The sequence below is a fragment of the Cupressus sempervirens genome, chromosome 1 (assembly GCF_028749045.1).
Source record: "Cupressus sempervirens isolate cs-2001-9-10 chromosome 1, ASM2874904v1, whole genome shotgun sequence".
Taxonomy (NCBI): domain Eukaryota; kingdom Viridiplantae; phylum Streptophyta; class Pinopsida; order Cupressales; family Cupressaceae; genus Cupressus; species Cupressus sempervirens.
In genome coordinates this window covers 673,126,529-673,144,204 of record NC_143118.1, presented here as the reverse complement: position 1 = coordinate 673,144,204, position 17,676 = coordinate 673,126,529, and the positions used below count along the sequence as shown (strand labels likewise).

At 31.1% G+C, this 17,676-nt stretch overlaps 1 protein-coding gene across 1 annotated transcript; it reads left to right on the top strand.

Moving 5' to 3' along the window:
* Nucleotides 1-241: 241 nt before the first annotated feature.
* Nucleotides 242-945, top strand: LOC149579669 (toll/interleukin-1 receptor-like protein). The gene is made up of 2 exons (XM_089802391.1): nucleotides 242-762; nucleotides 849-945. The coding sequence occupies exons 1-2, from the start codon at nucleotides 242-244 to the stop codon at nucleotides 943-945; spliced, it is 618 nt and encodes a 205-aa protein (XP_089658517.1).
* The last annotated feature ends 16,731 nt before the right edge of the window (nucleotides 946-17,676 follow it).

Sequence of the window (17,676 nt, the reverse complement as noted above, 5' to 3'; positions counted from 1 at the left end):
ATCATATAGACTTTTTAGGAATCCGATATGGGCCCACCTGTGCCTGAAACCTCTTGAACTTAGAGCCAAAAACTGAGGATCATCCACTAAGTCATTCATTCAACTGTTTAAACTTAAGCGTTTATGCAATTATTCTCAAAGTTCTGTTTATACGGTGTGTGGTTCAAACATCGCTAAAGTAGCATTCTATTTATAGGGGGTCCAGTAAACATAACTACGTTTCTTAAGTAACATTTCTGCAATGGGCAATAGCATTTCTTCTCATTCGTCCCCCCCGCTATCTGATCACAATCCCTCCTTCCATTATCTTCTTCCAACTCCACCATATCAGGTTTTCATCAATCACCGGGGACAAGATACCAAGCAAACTATTGCAAGCTTAGTCTTTCACAGTCTTGAGAATAGAGGATTCAAAGTGTTTCTAGATAAGATGTCTATACGAGTGGGAGAATACGTTCCCCAAGCCCTAATTTTTGCAATACGAAGTGCATTAGTTCATGTTGTGATCTTATCTCCCGACTATGCTCAATCTGAGTGGTGCTTGGACGAGCTACTTTTGATCAGTCAAACTGGGGCTCTAATTATCCCCGTGTTTTGGGAGATTCGACCCTTTGACGTCCTAATGGAGAACAAAGATGGAGTCTATGCAAAAGCTTTACGAAAGCACAAGGAGTGTGGGAAATTCGATAGCAGAACACTTGAGAAATGGGAGAATGTTTTACGCTGGGTTTCTCTCGTTGAAGGCTTTGTTAGTAGTGAAGGGTAACATGCAATTTATGTCTTGCTTTGTTTTAATTTTTTGAGCTGGAGATAGATCCTTACAAGGATTTATTCTTTTACTGTTTCAGTGAGAAAGAGGAGAAGGTGGAGAAAATCACGACGTGCGTGGCTCAATTTATTAAGTTGATAAAATGCCAAGGCAGAGGATTTGCAATGGCATCTTAAAATGAGAAAGGTTTTAGACTTGATAGCTTGTAAGAGCAGTTGTCTAGTGCTTAAAAATCACACATAGTAAGTGTTGATTCATAGTTAAAAAATGTTGATTACTCAGGGTTTGTCATTACTCCCTTGGCTTAATTTATAATGTTTTACGGTGATAATTTGGTCTTCAGAGTCTAGATTTTGGCTGTTGCTTTTAATGTCATATGAAAATTTTACTATAATTTTGCTCTGTTTGCTTATTTACGTGTCTTTAGTTTGATATTATAACAAAATACATTTTTTTCGGAATGAATAATGAACTTTATAATTCATATTATTATTTATCAAGGAGTTCTTCAACGAAAACATGCTAGTATATATAAGTCATCATTTCTACATAAATTGCAAGCCGTTTCTATCTAAGTATGCACCTTCATTCTGGAGTTTGAAGTATGATGGATAGGGTTTTCTAACTCATCATTAACCTCGCCAATTATATTTCACTAATTGAAGTACAGTCTTAAGAGACTTTTCAAATTCAAAAAATAAATAAAATTTAACCATTTATAAAAGTTTCTAATGTGATTTTGACACTATTGAAATTTTTTTAAATTAAAATTACATATGTTTAGAAAGAAGTTGAAGGATGTATGGGAATGAGTATAATGAGATCTATAAGGAAATGTGTTTCTCTATTCATTCCAAAACAAATAATGTAAAATAATTGATCTTTTCTTATTCTAATGATAACATGTTTCTATCAATTATAATGATTTCAAATATTAAACTATATATATTTTGATTATTTTTAGAATGTTAATTCAAATATTATATTTTAAATTATATTAACACAATAGGATGTTCACAACTGACTGAAGATCTTAAGTACATGGTCGAGGACTGGGAGAACATCAAATAGGCTTGATCCTTCTGAGCCATTGCTTTCCCTTTTTTTGATGATTTTGTGCAAAGTAATCACTAGTTTTTGGTTTGATGTTGAATGTTGTCTTGATTGTAATTTCGGGACACAGACTTCAAACTATTTTGTATAATCTAGATTTATTTTATCATTGGAATTCTAAAACTCAGTTATTTCCTATGTTTATCAGCTACATTTGGGTTGATAAGTTAGGCTTTGCTACTCATAGTACTTTACTATGTTTTTTATTAAGTTTTGTTTGTTGGTGTGTCTCTAACTATCTAGGTTAGACATGATATTTTCTATTGCTTAGCTATAATGGCTCGGAGTAGAAAAGTACTAGTTCTTAATGTTGTAATTAGGTTTAGGACCCTTATCCCGACCCCTTTAGAAAAAACCATAATAGAATTTTTTAATGATTTTTTCACATAATATTTTAAAACAAAACAATACAAAGATAATATTATAGTTATGTGAAATAATCAAAATAATATCTTACATATAATTGATAGTTTACCAACTTTTCTTTAGTTTATTGATTATAAATTTATATAAGTAATAATATGGATGCATATGTATACACGCATACTAATTTTTCTTAATTGTTTAAGTAATAATTGAAATTTGAGAATCATAAATTGTGGTATGAACCATTGCACCAAAACCCTGAGGTGCTAGTGAAGGCCGCCCACCAGGATTATAACATCCCACCATGCTTTGCATTCTTGGCTCTATAAGCCCCAGACGAACAATGCAATGTCGACATTGCCACCCACTCTGAGACTCAAACCTAGGTGGAGGCTCTAATACCACATGGTACAAACCATTTCACCAAAACGCTAAGGTGCTCGTGAAGGCCACCCACCAGGATAATAAAAAATTGATTAAAAAAAATTAAAAGTTAAGATAACCTAAATAAGCATATTTTTGTAAACTTGCAAATTTTCCACATAAAGATGAGTTTTGAGGATGCAAAGTATTACTTACATGATCATCATAATTGGTTTCCTCTCTTTTGTAACTTTGCATGCTTTCTATCCTTCAACTTTGTTATTGCTTTGTACTCTACAACAATTTTAGATAGGGCCACAACAAGCTTTTGCAAAGGATTTGAAATTTTTGACACTACTACACTGTTAGAGTAAATAATTAATTATTAATTATTTATTCTATTTACTTAAACTTACTTAGGTAAATGCATTTATTTAATATTTTGTATTTAATGCATGTAGTGGTTAGTTGTTGACAACACGGGAGTTTGCTCCCTTCTAGCATGTTCCACCTTTTGTGGATGTGTGCTAAGTTGTCATCCTTATCTTCTACCATCTTCTAGCTTGTTCTAGAAGATTCCTAGAGCTCTTTATATTCGGGCTCCCTATTTGTTTTTTCAGAACATCAAATCACTTCTTGTATATTGTAAATACATTTTTATTATGTTTCAATATCTTGTTGTCTCTCATGTCTATTTAGTGTTTTTCCCTTGTTCCATGGTCTTCCTCTTGTTGGCTTCTCTTTGACAGGTTTTTGCATGTAGGTGATCTTGGGCATCTTCAGAGTTGGCTTTTATCAACTCCAACATGGTATCAGAGCCTTCCTGCCACTGCTTCATTGAAAATTTTTGAAGCCATGATTTGAAGTCAAAAACCCTAGTTTGTTTGTGCATTTTTTCTTCAAATCAGAGGATTAGCAAATTTTTGGAGCACATTGGGGCCAAATGGACATCACCATTGGATCTGAAAGGCTGTTTGCAGTTAGGATTCATATAAAGCTTTTCAATTTTTGAGACAGAGCTCTAGGAGGCAAAATTTTTTTTATTTGCAGGGCTGTACAGACCCGTACGGATGATTTTTGAGCCGAAAAAAATAATAAAAATTTAAAATAGGTGCACCATCATAGCACCGCCCATCGGCCACTGTAGGGCTACCTACACCAGGCTTGTACCCTGCTCGCACCTCCCCAGTCACCGGCGGCTCCACCTGAGCGCCTCCTCCAGCAGCACATCCCATGTCATAGGCGGCGACGCCAGCATTCTCCGCTTTGTCGGTTGTTCAGCTTTCTGCCACCCAACTGCAACTCCCTGCTAGTGGAACTTCTTTCCGCTCTGCTCTATTGAGTCACCATCTCGAGAGCCTATGTATCAGTTTCTCACATAGTCAACAACAGTTATTCAGTATAGTCAGTGTCTCAGTGATTGACATGTGCCACGGGTGCCACGTGGCCCTTGCCACGTCTTCCTTACTATCACATGGCGTACATGTGGCACTACCATGTGGCAGCCACATGGCTTCTTTTTTGCAGCTATGGCCTCCAAGCCATCAATTTTAATGCAGTGACTTGCTGATGTTAGCATGATGTTAGCACTACATCATCATCCTTGCTTGCACTCTCCATCTAGGTCATTTTGGACCTACTTGTAGTTTTTTGGCCATAACTTGAGCATACAGAGGTATTTTTTCGATTCAAAAAAAGTCTTGAAAAGCTGGTTCCGAGATGGAGACATTGGTGTAGGTATTTTTAAGTTTTGATGCATTTTTGTTGCTCATTTTTGCAATCAAAGTCTGAAGTTGTGTTTTTGACTCCGACAAGCATATCTTTTGTGTCTATTGCCTATTTTTTGAAAACTTTATATTTTTGGAAAGCTGGTTCTGTCACGTTTTCAAAAATGTGGTCCTTTTTTTAAGTTTTTGGCCCATGCTCTTTCTATCATAGTTTTGGTGTTTTTTCTATATGGTGGATATCTTGAGTATTTTAGGCCCGAGGATTATTTTCCTAGCATGGTTTCTCTTGTTTTAGGTTGTTCTTTGTTTTGTTGCAGCTTGTTTTTAGTTTTGATAATTGTAGCTATCATTTTGAAGCAATTTTATGTATCGCACTGAGACAAAGTGCCACTTTTGCATTCTGGGGATCATGAACGTTGTTTTGAGTCAGTTGTACATGCACTATTTTTATAAAGCACCATGGGGGGGATAGTTGTTTGCTATTTTAGGCCTTCTCCCTTTGTCAAGTGAGTGTCCCTTCCATGACATTAGCCCCATGTAGAGTTAGTTTGACTGTGTCTTTATGGGTGTTTTGTACCTCTTTCCCTCTCCATCATTCTTGGTTTGTCTGCAGGAGACTTTGGCCCACCTTCTCAGTTGCCTATCATCACACCCCATCTACATTAAGGGGGGGTTATGTTGTTGTTCTAATGCATCCATGGTTCGATGGTTTTATAGTGTGAACTATGTATTCAGTGGTTGATCTTATATACAAGGCGATTGTAGTGGCTAGCTACCTATGCATTTTAGTGAGATGGATCATCTACCATATAGACATGCTCAGTTCGTGCCTTCTTCTTCTATGGAGGTTCTTCAGATCAGTAGTTTGGCAAATTTGTGACTTTTTCATGCTTTAGTGATGCTCGTCATGATCACTCCTTGTTCCTATTTTAGGGAACATTCCCCTAGTTGGAGACTTCTTCAGTTCTTCACTAGGTTACATCTTTTTGGGGGAGGGTTTTTGCCACGTGGTTTTCTCTCTTTCCCTATTTATAGAGGTTGCATCTTTTGTTGCATTGTTCATGGGTACCTAACATGGCCTTGTTGCCGGGACCCATTTATGCATTTTTTAGTTTTGTGAGCTTAAGGCATTTCCCTAAGTTGCACTTAAGGGGGGGTGTTAGAGTAAATAATTAATTATTATTTATTTATTCTATTTACTTAAGGTTACTTAGGTAAATGCATTTATTCAATATTTTGTATTTAATGCATGTAGTGGTTAGTTGTTGACAACATGAGAGTTTGTTCCCTTCTAGCATGTTCCACCTTTTGTGGATGTTTGTTGAGTTGTCATCCTTTTCTTCTAGCATCTTCTAGCTTGTTCTAGAAGATTCCTAGAGCTCTTTATATTCAGGCTCCCTCTTTGTATTTTCAGAACATCAAATCACTTCTTGTATATTGTAAATACATTTTCATTGTGTTTCAATATCTTGTGGTCTCTCATGTCCATTTAAGGTTTTTCCCTTGCTCCATGCTCTTCCTCTCCTTGGCTTCTCTTTGACAAGTTTTCGCATGCAGGTGATCTTGGGCATTTTCGGGGTTAGCTTTCATCAACTCCAACATACACAACATGGCATTTTTAGACATATATTTGAGACAACATTAATATATTGTCTTAAATATTTAAGCTTTTTATTTGAAGTAACTAAAATTAAAATTAGAACTTCCTTAATTGTCTAAAACTAAAAATTTAGACAAATGAAAGGAAACATGCATTTTAGTGAGGCTAAAGTGGGAAGAATTTTTTTGCTCCCACTTCTTGTTTGGAAACTATTATTATCTCATCCATTTTTCTCACTTTTTAGTGGCCCATCTACAAATTTGTGATCTTTGAGCTCTTCAATTACATTAAGGTACGTTAAAATTACTAAGAGCAGTTTAAAAAAAAGAAATGATGCTTCATTGAATGAGGGGTCTAAATCCTTAACATAGTGGAAATTTTAGTATAGTTTCAAAAATTCCATTTCTTAAGTCCATTTCTCTCATCCATATATTGTTGGCTTGGTTTTGAGATTGCAAGTGTGCGCTAAAAATTAGAACATAGCCCTAGTAGGAGAAAGAAGAAGTGCAACACCTTGCCAAGGGATCAAAAAGAACTAACCTAAGTTTCACTAAGTTTTCCAAACATTTTTTTTTATAACATATAACAACAATTATAAAACAAAAGAAGCAATAACATACATTCATACATAAACAACACATAAAAATTTACGATCCTTTAAGGATCCCATGACATTGAATCACATTTAAATTTAATTAATATTAAATACAATATATATATATATATATGTAACATATCCACATTTAAGATTTACTACAAGTTCAAATCCATTTGAATAATATACAATTGTCTTGAATGCCACTTGGCAATAATCAGAATGCACAATCATCCATTGTACATGTCACAGGGTATGAAAGGCTAAAAGAATATACATTATAAAATAGATTATATCATCTCTTTAAGATCCATCAAACTAAAATATAATACAATAAGTATAACCACCCATCATAGTACACAAAGATAGAATGAAAGGAAATGTAGAAAAAGAAACCCCATCCACAACATCAACTAGCATATCTCAATGGTAAAAATAAATAGAACTACCACCCGACATTGTGGTAACCCAAAAAGGTCCACTCCCACCACGCTAAGGAGATAGTCTCAAGTTCCAAATGGGATAACAAAGTCAAAAGTCAAATCCAACATCTAAGTCAAGGAAAACTTAAAAGCAACCTAACTCAAAGGTACCAAGATATAAACAACATTTAAATCCAGAGGTTACAATGACACATAGGGAATCTATAATACTATTGGGCAAGTGCATCGCACGAGCCAACTCTAAGGTTACCCAACTAGTCTTTTAATCCTCTAGACCCCTAGTGACTCTATGTGACACTAGTATCCTTTCTTACTGACAAGGCATATAAACAATACATGGTCACAACCAAGAATCCTCTCTACTTCCATCCTAGCCTATACTAGCACTCGAGGCATGGGCAAGGAAAGACAAAGACTCTTATTAGTTCATTTTACTCTCATTTAATGTAGTGTTTCACTTATTAAAATGACCTATAATGGGTTACCCATCAACCTCTTTAGGGCCTTCACCTCTATTGCAAGCCACTTCCCAACATAACATATAGATAAAATACCTTAAGCTCAACAAAGGAAAAAGATCTCAAAAGACAAAATACCATACATCAATTCTCTAAACAAGCAACTGACAAGTACTAAAATCACTTGGTCAAAATACAAGCATCACTAATATGATCATCCTAACATGGATGATCGAAAAAAATACACATAAACCAAATCATAACATCATAAGTAATCACCAAAACAATAATTCCCAACCTCTAGTAGACATACTAAACTGGTCAACACTTCTAGTGAACACCAAACCTGACATACAAGAAAGCATTCAACAAACAATGTAATTTCATAGTTTTGTTTGATTTTGAAAACACACATTTTTGAGTTTACAGTAATGTTTAAGTTTTCATTTCATTGCCATTTTTCAATTTGTCAAAGTTTACAATTTTCCCTTTCAACTTAACCCATTTCTTGTTTTAAAACAAATCGCACAATTACCATTAACTTACAAAAATACAAAGATCACAATTAAATATCATAAAATAACTTTAAAATAATTATTTATTAAATTATTAAAATAATAATTATTGATCATTCAATAAAATAATTACAATTTTATTAATAATCAAAATCATTAAATAATAATAATAATAAATAAATTTACACATTATTAAATAATATTTATCATTAATTAAATTACATTTAGTTAACTTCAATTAATAACTAAAATGTAGAAACTATATTAATAAATTAAATAAATAATAATTAATTAATAATTAATCAAAACTGTTAATAAAGTTTTTAATAAATAATGTTTTTAATTTTATAAAATAATTTTAAAAACTTACAACAACAATTATAGTGTTTAATGCTCGTTGGCCTACCATTTAATGGCAACTATCATAGGTAGTACTGCTATGACCGTAGTAGAGTACTACTACTTCAGCAACAATACCTATTTCTTGTGTAGTAGTCTACTTCTATGATGGGTACAGAGAGGGGGTGGGGATTTGGTGGCCCCACCCCAAACAATATGATTTTTTAATATATATATATATATATATATATATATATATATAGTTTTATAAATTAAAAAAACCACCTCAATAATAAGTTTATATATATATATAGAAAAATGTGAATAATACTCTAATAGGGAAAATCCAATAAGCCAATCGATTTTTATATTCTATAATTCAATTTCTTTTCAAAACCCTTCTTGATTAAAATACCCAATTGATTAAAATTCACCAAATGAGGGTTCTAAAACTCAACTTCTCAAATATAGATAAATTCAATATGAATAACAATAAAATTTACAATGAAAGATTCATCTTAAATAAAACTCTAAAAAATGACAAGATTCTACCTAAATCTAATGCTAATATGCAAACGCACGAAGCATATGAGAAATCCTCTTTCTTCTAAAAAATTCCTTCTTCAAAACCTAGTCCCTACAAAATGAGCTCTAGATCTCTTATAAAGAGTTCTCCCCTAAATTTGGGGCTTTGATTGAGTAATCACGCGAGGGAACTCGTTGATCAAATTCTTTTTAATATTTTATTAACTTTTAAATATTTATGCACACTTTTTGTAATTTAGAATATCTTTATTAAATTAATTTATCTTTCTCTCTTTAATTTATTTCCAAAGCATTTTTGATAAAAATATTTATTAACTTAATTATTAATAATATTTAGAATTTATTTTAAAATGATCTCCTAAATATATTATTATTAAATTAAATAAATATTATTACTCTCTAAAATTAGAACTATAATTTTATCTTTAAATTTAATTCTTTTATTTAATTAATTTCTCAATTAATTAAATATAATAAAATATTGAAATTATCTTAATAATTTTTACATTAAATCAAATCATTAAATATTCTTTTAATTTGATTTAATTAATAAAAAATTACCATAGACCCACAAGATGAACTATGAAAGCCCATCATAAAATAAAACATACAAGATCAAACTCAAGGGTTATAATCATGAATTTACATCATATGACAAATTTAGAAGGGTAAGCATCTCAGATACTTACCCAACTTTTTAGGACAAATGGTTTAAGGATAGGATTCGGACTCAAGAGTTATCTCTCCTCTCTTACCATTGAGATATTATGATAGGGTACGCTCATCCTGGCAATTTAGAGAAGTGGTGCATCATGTAGATCTTGACTAGTAGGTGACTATGACTCCCTTCCTCAACCACATCAGAAATGTCAAACATAAATAAAACATGCATGTACACCATAGACATGTAAGTATGGGGTAAATATCCATAGAAAACATGTATAAATAATCCATGTAACTAACATTATTAAATAATTGAAAGTTACTACATGAACATACATATCATCATCGAACAATCATGAGATAACTAAAATAACTAGGTAACTATAACTATAACTATATATATCAACTGAATATGAAATAGTATCCAACAATTTGGAAAGCAATGTCAGTGATCATCAAGCATAAACATAAAGCTGGCCTAAAAGAGTTCAGCAATAATAAGTGAAAAGAAAACTAGCGATAGGCACTATAAGAAGTTGCAGACCCATTATAATCTCAATTGGTATTCACCCATCTCAAAGATTTCCAAGCATGTTCTCTTTTATGAATCCATCTAAGGCCATATTCCATCTTATGGCCTCCTATGTTTGCGTAAGGCTCAAGCTAAGCAGGGGCATCATTCCGAGTGGGGTTTTAGGCAGAGCAGTTACAAAGATGCAAAAGGGGAGATCATAGTTGAATGGGCACTTGATTAGGCAACCCTGGATAGGTACCCAAAAATGGTGTGTTCCCAAAAGAGGGCTTTGAGGGGTGAGAAGGATTGCTACTCCATTTTTCTTGCAAACTATCTGGATGAGGATGTCATGACGGTTTTTCATGATTATGCCCATGTATTATATGTTGCCTGTATTGATGAGTGGCTCTATAGGCACCTCACTTGTCTTATTTTTAGAGTGGCTTCTCCCCTCACTATGCCTCTCTCCAACTTTATTCCTCTTGCTAGGAATGAATTGTTGCACCATAATTAATTTCTATACATGGAATGGATGGATGAATGAACACCTAAATTTATATACCTATACAGTTTTGTATTCTTGTTTTTAGATTGGGATGATTCAATTATGCCATTTTTCAATTGAATTATTGATCCATATTTCATAATCGGTGAAGATTTTTTAAAATTTGAATGAACCCATCAAATGACATGTTTTGGATTGTGCTTTGTTGGAAAATTCATTGGGGAATAAAAAATTGTGTTTAATTGAAAGAATCATATATTCATTGTTGTAGCACAGATCTAACTAGAAGTAATAAATTGTCACACACATTTAAATTAACTAGTCTGACTTACAATAGAATTAAGAATACAATGAAATTAAGATTTTATTTAAGGAAGTATTCTTAGAATAAGGAACTTATATTTGAGGAAGTGATATTGATTTTAGAGTTGGAATGAAGAGTTTATATAAATAAGTGATCTAGGTTTAAGATTTGAGATTGGTTTCTATATTTGAAACCGTTTTGCGAATTTAGCAAATTATATTAAGTTATTTAATTTTTGGTTTTATTTTTTGGATCTTATAGAACATGCATTAATGTCTATAACTTGAAACTAGACTCTTTGTCGTTCCTCTATATATTAGGATATGGTCCCAACAAGGGGAAACCAATGTCAAAACCCTCTAACTAAAATGACTTAGTCAATAGATGGCCCTAGTAGGATAGGAACATATGCCCTTTGATGAATCCATCTGATAACATCACATACGAATGATAAGGAGATGAATGTGTCATCTCTGAGGAAGAAATCATAAGAGTTGCACAAAATCTCAAACTTCATTTCCTGAAGATCTAGTCGTAAAAGCCCAACCTCGCATTGTCCACGGTGTTAGGCTCCAGATCCATCAACATGGCCCTAGGAACAAATATCCCACTATTCAGCTCATTGTAGTGCACATTAACTCTCTCCAGCTAAAAATCAGTTATCCCCTAGTATCTCCCACTTGGATCAATTCCATGCTCTGCACACAGTTCCCAAAACTTGGAGCCAATTTGGTTCCCATACTACCCTCCTTGAATGTGCATAATCTCCCTCATCTTGACCTCAAATCAAGTGCAATATGAGAAATCAATAAAGAGCAATATCAATCCCAAAAAACCATGGATAGAAAAATGTGATACGAAACAATTTTACACAGATTTTGGAGCTTTATATAATGGGAACCCAAAATTTTGGTGGGCAGAAGAAAACCATATCAGTAGGAAGAAAAATGGTGAGAAACCCTTGAATTAATTTTTAGAATGAGGCAACCAAAGGAATTTTAAATCATTTTAAAATATTTTACCAAGGTTTGGAAGTGGGATTAGTCGCCCAACATTTAGGCGATCCAAAATTGTAGAGAATTGATGCTTAACTCCAATTCCACTGTCCAAGCTAATAATGATGTTGCTAACGAGATATAGAAAACCATAAAATTACTCACTTACAAATTTAACAGTATTTTATTTTTTTGCATATATTTAGAGGAGTTTGATTTAGTTTGTAGTTTCCAACAAAGAATGAGGAATAACGCATGTATAATTTGTTTCTAATCTTCACGAATGAAGTTTTTTGTGTAGTATTTTGGGTATGAATTTTAGAGTTTATTTAGGAATCAAATATGTAGTTAACCTACGATAGGATGAATTCTATGATGATTATAGACTTATAATAGAGATCTGTTATTTTGAATTGGTGAGAGAGCATAAACTGCTAATAAAATATGGATTCTCTACCGTAAAAAACTAGATTTTTCTTTGTTCAATCAGAGCGTGTTAAGTATGATGTCTATTCAATGTGGGTGTATGTAATTTAACTATTAATTACCTATGAATCTAGTTGTTGTACCTATTTTCTTTTCTACAAAAAAGCTCATCCCTTTATAACCTAATAGAGAATCTCATTGTATTTGGAAGAGTCATACATCTGCTAAGACTGAGAACATAGTGGAAGAAAACATATTGAGATTATAGATTCATGTTTTATGGTGACATTTTTTTTCCCATGATGTATTTTTTCACCATGTAGAGTATTTTACAGTTATAATGAACTTGAGAATTTGAAGATCAAATTTTCATCACCATTAAAATTGTTTCCAAAATGATAGTGCAGCCATGACCATTCCACTAAGCATCAACTAGTTAGTGCTTGTCAAATGTAGGTTGAGATCCATGACCATTTCACCGAGCATGAGCCAATTATTGCTTGTCAAATATAGGTTGAAATTCTAACTATTCTTAGTTAAAGCCTAATTTCTATAGCAAGTCAAATTATATAAACTTAAAAAAAAAAAGATTTTGACATATTTCATGAGTATTATGATTGGTAGATGTGTGAAATAGATTTGATCCAAAATTACTTTACAAAATAAAAAAATTCTACTCAATTGCTCTTCAATTTCAACGTTCATACTTACCTAGATTAATTATTCTAAATTTTTTATAAGGAAGACTGAATATATGGTAGCAGAAGGCTGAATTTTATGTATTATTTAGAATTTGTTGGGTTCATTTATGGTAAAATGTGTAAAACTAAAGTTGTTTTTTTTCATTGTGAAGGGTTACTATTGTTCATTAAAACAATGACATAAAAAGAGTGGCTTCCAGCTAAGGTATTACTAATATTCTTGTGTGATTTTGTGAGGTAAATATCAAGAATGAACATTTTATTCATTTACATTGACTATTTTATAATTCATCTATGAATTTGTGCATTTGAGAGTGTATACAATCTATTTTTTGTTTACAACAATTATTTTCTTATTTGTCTTTGATTGTTGTCTTAGCATCATAATCCTGGTGTTAAATGTCTATAAAGTTTGAATTAGTTTCTCCTGGTAAGTTAACTACTGGAATTTTCTACTACTAAAGTACTCTATTACATCATTTGATAATTATTTCTATAGTTTCTCCTACACTTTTTACTTCTTTGAAGAACCCTCTATATCTACTCAGAGTCCATAATTCATCAGCTAGAGCCATTATTATCTAATAGAAGAGGTTCTCAAACATGAAATCCATCAATATATAACAGGAATGCATGAAAAATGGTCTTGTAAAAGCAGAACTAGAATGCTTGAGGTCTGAATCATTTATTGCAAATGTCTTTGAATAATATTTTAATGAGCATCTAAGGCCACAATTTATCTACCCAATAAGGCCACAATTCCAAGCTAATAAATCTCCTTGTCTCTCTACTCTTGTGCAACTCCAACACATGTACATAGTCCCTATAACTTTCAAATTCTAAACCAACCAATAAAAAAAATTGTTTAGGCCGCTAGTCCTCACATTGAATATCAACTCATTCACATTCTTCAACTAGCAAGCAAATTTCAACAAGAACATGTTCATGATCTTAAATAGTTTATAGGAACTTTATAGTCTTGTATTTGGGGAAGATGAAAAATGCAAGCTATCTAGTTAGTGGATTGAAGATGAGTTCAAATTCCCTTGTCTATTGTTATTGTCAACACAAATTGGGTTTTGGATTACATTTACAGATTGCATTGTAAAGGATGTTGTGATTAGTCAAGCAGAAAACAACGTAAGATATTAATAGGCATTATTTTCATTTGATGATGTAATAACTCTAGAAAATTATGCTATTTAGTCGAACCTACCCCAAGACAGTGACACACACAAATATATATATATATATATATATATATATATATATATATATATATATATATATAATCATAAATTTATAATAATAAGAAAACCATTGGAATTGCATTCTTTATGTTTACTTACGTGAAGTCTAAAACATCAATGAGCTTTAAGATAGAAAAATGTATTATTATTAACCAACATTAAGCTATAAAAGTAGTGGCTAGTGCATTTTCATAATTAAAAACAACTGCCACATAGTGGCTAAGTACTTGCCTTTAGTTCTAGTAAAAGAAAGAAAGAAATAATTTAATATTTAACTATAATATTATAGTTCTCATATTAATTTAATAAATTTATTAATAAATTCATAATTTATTTAATTTATACAATGATAATAGGAACATTAAGCTTTAAATATAATGTATATACGAGTTTAATCTAGTTTTAATAATTTATTACATTTAATTCTATAATTTGTACAATGTAAAACTATAAATTTATAAATATAATTTATTTTATGAATTTTAGATTTAAATATAACATGTAATATGAAAAAATTATCATAAATTTTATTTTAACATAGACTTATTAATTATAATATTAAATATATTATTTATCTAGAAATATTTTATTTATTTTATTTTCATATGTTATATAAAGTATTGATAAAATAATTAATTGAAATTTTAATAAGATAAATATTTTTTAATGCATAATTAATAGAGTAAAATTAGTTATCTAAAATATAAATATAAATAAATGTATGTCATAGTATACTATATTTATAAGGTTTTTATTTAAATTAGATTTTTTTTGAAAAATGTATTTAAAAAAAGTAAATGTTTTCATTTATTAAAGTATTTTTTTAAAACAATTTGACATACATAGATCAAGTTTGTCAAAAATGGAGCAAGAATTATAAATCTCTCCACTATAATACATTAAATGATTTAGCCAATCAAGTCATCAATAAATAATTTGTAAAAAATATAAACTTAAAAAATTATCAACTTCATCATATAAAATAAAAAGTGTATATGAAATGAAAAGAATGTGTATAATTTTAATAACAAGTTAAATGGAGTTATTCAAAAAGTGATACAATAGTACTTAGCCTACTGACAAGTACTAATAAGAATAAATTTCTATGAAGTTTTTGTATTAGTAAATCTATAAAAAAATTATTTATACATATTTTTAATTAATTAATTCTTTTTTTTGTTGTATTACTTATAACTGCTAGAATTTGAAAACACAAAGAATTTAAAATTATATATGTGAATGATACAAAAATAAATGAAAAAATAATAATGTAGAGCTAATCTTGAAAAAATAACAACAAAATAGTATCAGGAGAATACAAGGATGAAAATCTATTGAAAAATATAATTGGAATGCAATAGAATTTAAATAAGATTGAAGAGTATATGTAAAAATACAAGAAGGGGGAGGTAGTAAATATAACTAATAGAAATAAACCATCACAATTGCTTAAAAATACAAGTATTTGATACCTTACTTCTACTCACACTAATATAATTTAATTACAAGCATAAAAATATAAAAATAAGAAAATAAATAACCAATTAGAAAATCAAGACCTACACTAACAAGAGTTCCCATCAAATGATTACAAATTTAATCTTATCATATAGATTGTGTTGATGCAAAAAACACAAATTTCATACCAACACTGGTAGATTCAGCTGTTATCACATTTTCTTTTCCCAAAAATACTTATTATAAAATTTAAGCCATGCAAGATTTATTCACCCAGGACAAATTTATTTTCAAGAGATTAATTGTAAAATTATTGCTAGCATGTTGCTCCAACCCATCTTCATTGATTTCATGCTCAAGCATTCCATCGAGCATAACAAAAAGAATCACTAAAAACACCAAGGGATAGCTAATAATAGTAAACCCCTAATTGATGAGGAACTATATAAGCAATGGAGTCTTCTAAGACTCAATCTGTGATGCTACAACTACTCTTGCACTCTATACTCATTTCTAGAACCCATTTTATCTATTCAAAGTCTATAAATCATCAATTAGAGCTTTAGAATAGGGGTCAACAACATCATATAATTGTCTCTGAAAAACTTTAATCTCCTAGGCCTCAGTCCACACATCAAAATACTTTACAAGGGTGACCTTTCTTCCATTGTCCCTAATGACCTTATCAAGATGTAGTGGACCCAATGTAAGGTTTGTTCCTAGGGCCATGAAGAACATGAATTCTATGTATCTCCCATCATTCATAGATGGATTATTTGTTAGGTAGTCTAGAATGAAGAGAATGAAACCTCCAAAAACCCCACTAAAGCCAAGAACACTAAAAAGAAAGGAGATATACATCCCTTTCTATCTTAAGTAGGGTAGGAATTAGTAATGATCCATAGTGTCATCCACTTACCCACAACCTCCTAGGGTTGAGTGAGCACTCAATATTCTTGGGCAATAGAAACAAACAATTCTTGTCAAGTCTACTTTCATCAGAGGTGAATTGTAGAAAGGCCAAAAACAAAGACATCCTTCCTTAATACCATCCATTACCACTTCCAAAATAACAATATAGACTCTTCTCCCCCATTGACTTTATAACCAACCCCAAGATCTCAAAGAACATAGGAAACCACCAAAATTTTCAAACACAGTAGTTTTGACTTTACAATGATGAAAGTAGGCTATATTGTCTCACAATTAGTAGTTTGAAGATGAATTTTGACTCCCTTGTTCATTGTTACTGTCAACGCATATTGGATTTTGGTTTATTTTATAGATTTTATTGTTTGGTGTATGTAACACACAATGTAATCACTTAGGAAAAACTAATCCAAAAATTATAAATATAAAATCATGTGAGGTTTGGATCAGGTTGAGGTAGATGTTGTTAAGTTCTAGCATCTTGTTGAGAGCCAAAACTTTGGCAAGGTGATGTGGACCTCTAGTTACAAAAACCCTACGAGTGTCCAAACTTCACAATTATTTGATAAAAATATTAAACTAATAATGAAATAATTTTCATGTGTATTTGATCGAAATAAATGAATAGTTTTTCTTGTATAATGTAAAGTAAGCAGGGAATACAAAAGGTATAGATATAATACTTACATATCTTACATTTTGTAAAATTTGAATTTGAGAATTTTTTTTGGTATGATAACCATCACCTATATCAAAAATAATATGTTGGATGCACTAAATTATTAAAGGGCATTAGAATTCATTAGCATCACTCTAGTCTACATGTTAAAAAAAACACACTATTTTGGACACTTCATTTTGCATGTAAATTAAAATGTTTTTCTTAATTGTATTAGACCATTATATTAGAAGAAAATATTATCATAGGATAATATTTTCTTATAGAGATAATGTTTTAAGATGATATATTAAGACATTTTTCCTAAGACATATTCAAGGCAATATACAATTTTCTTTCCATCTTGAATGAAGACAATTTATTGAAAATTTGTCTCAAATTTTGTCTTCAACTAACCCCCTTTGTAGTAGTGATGAT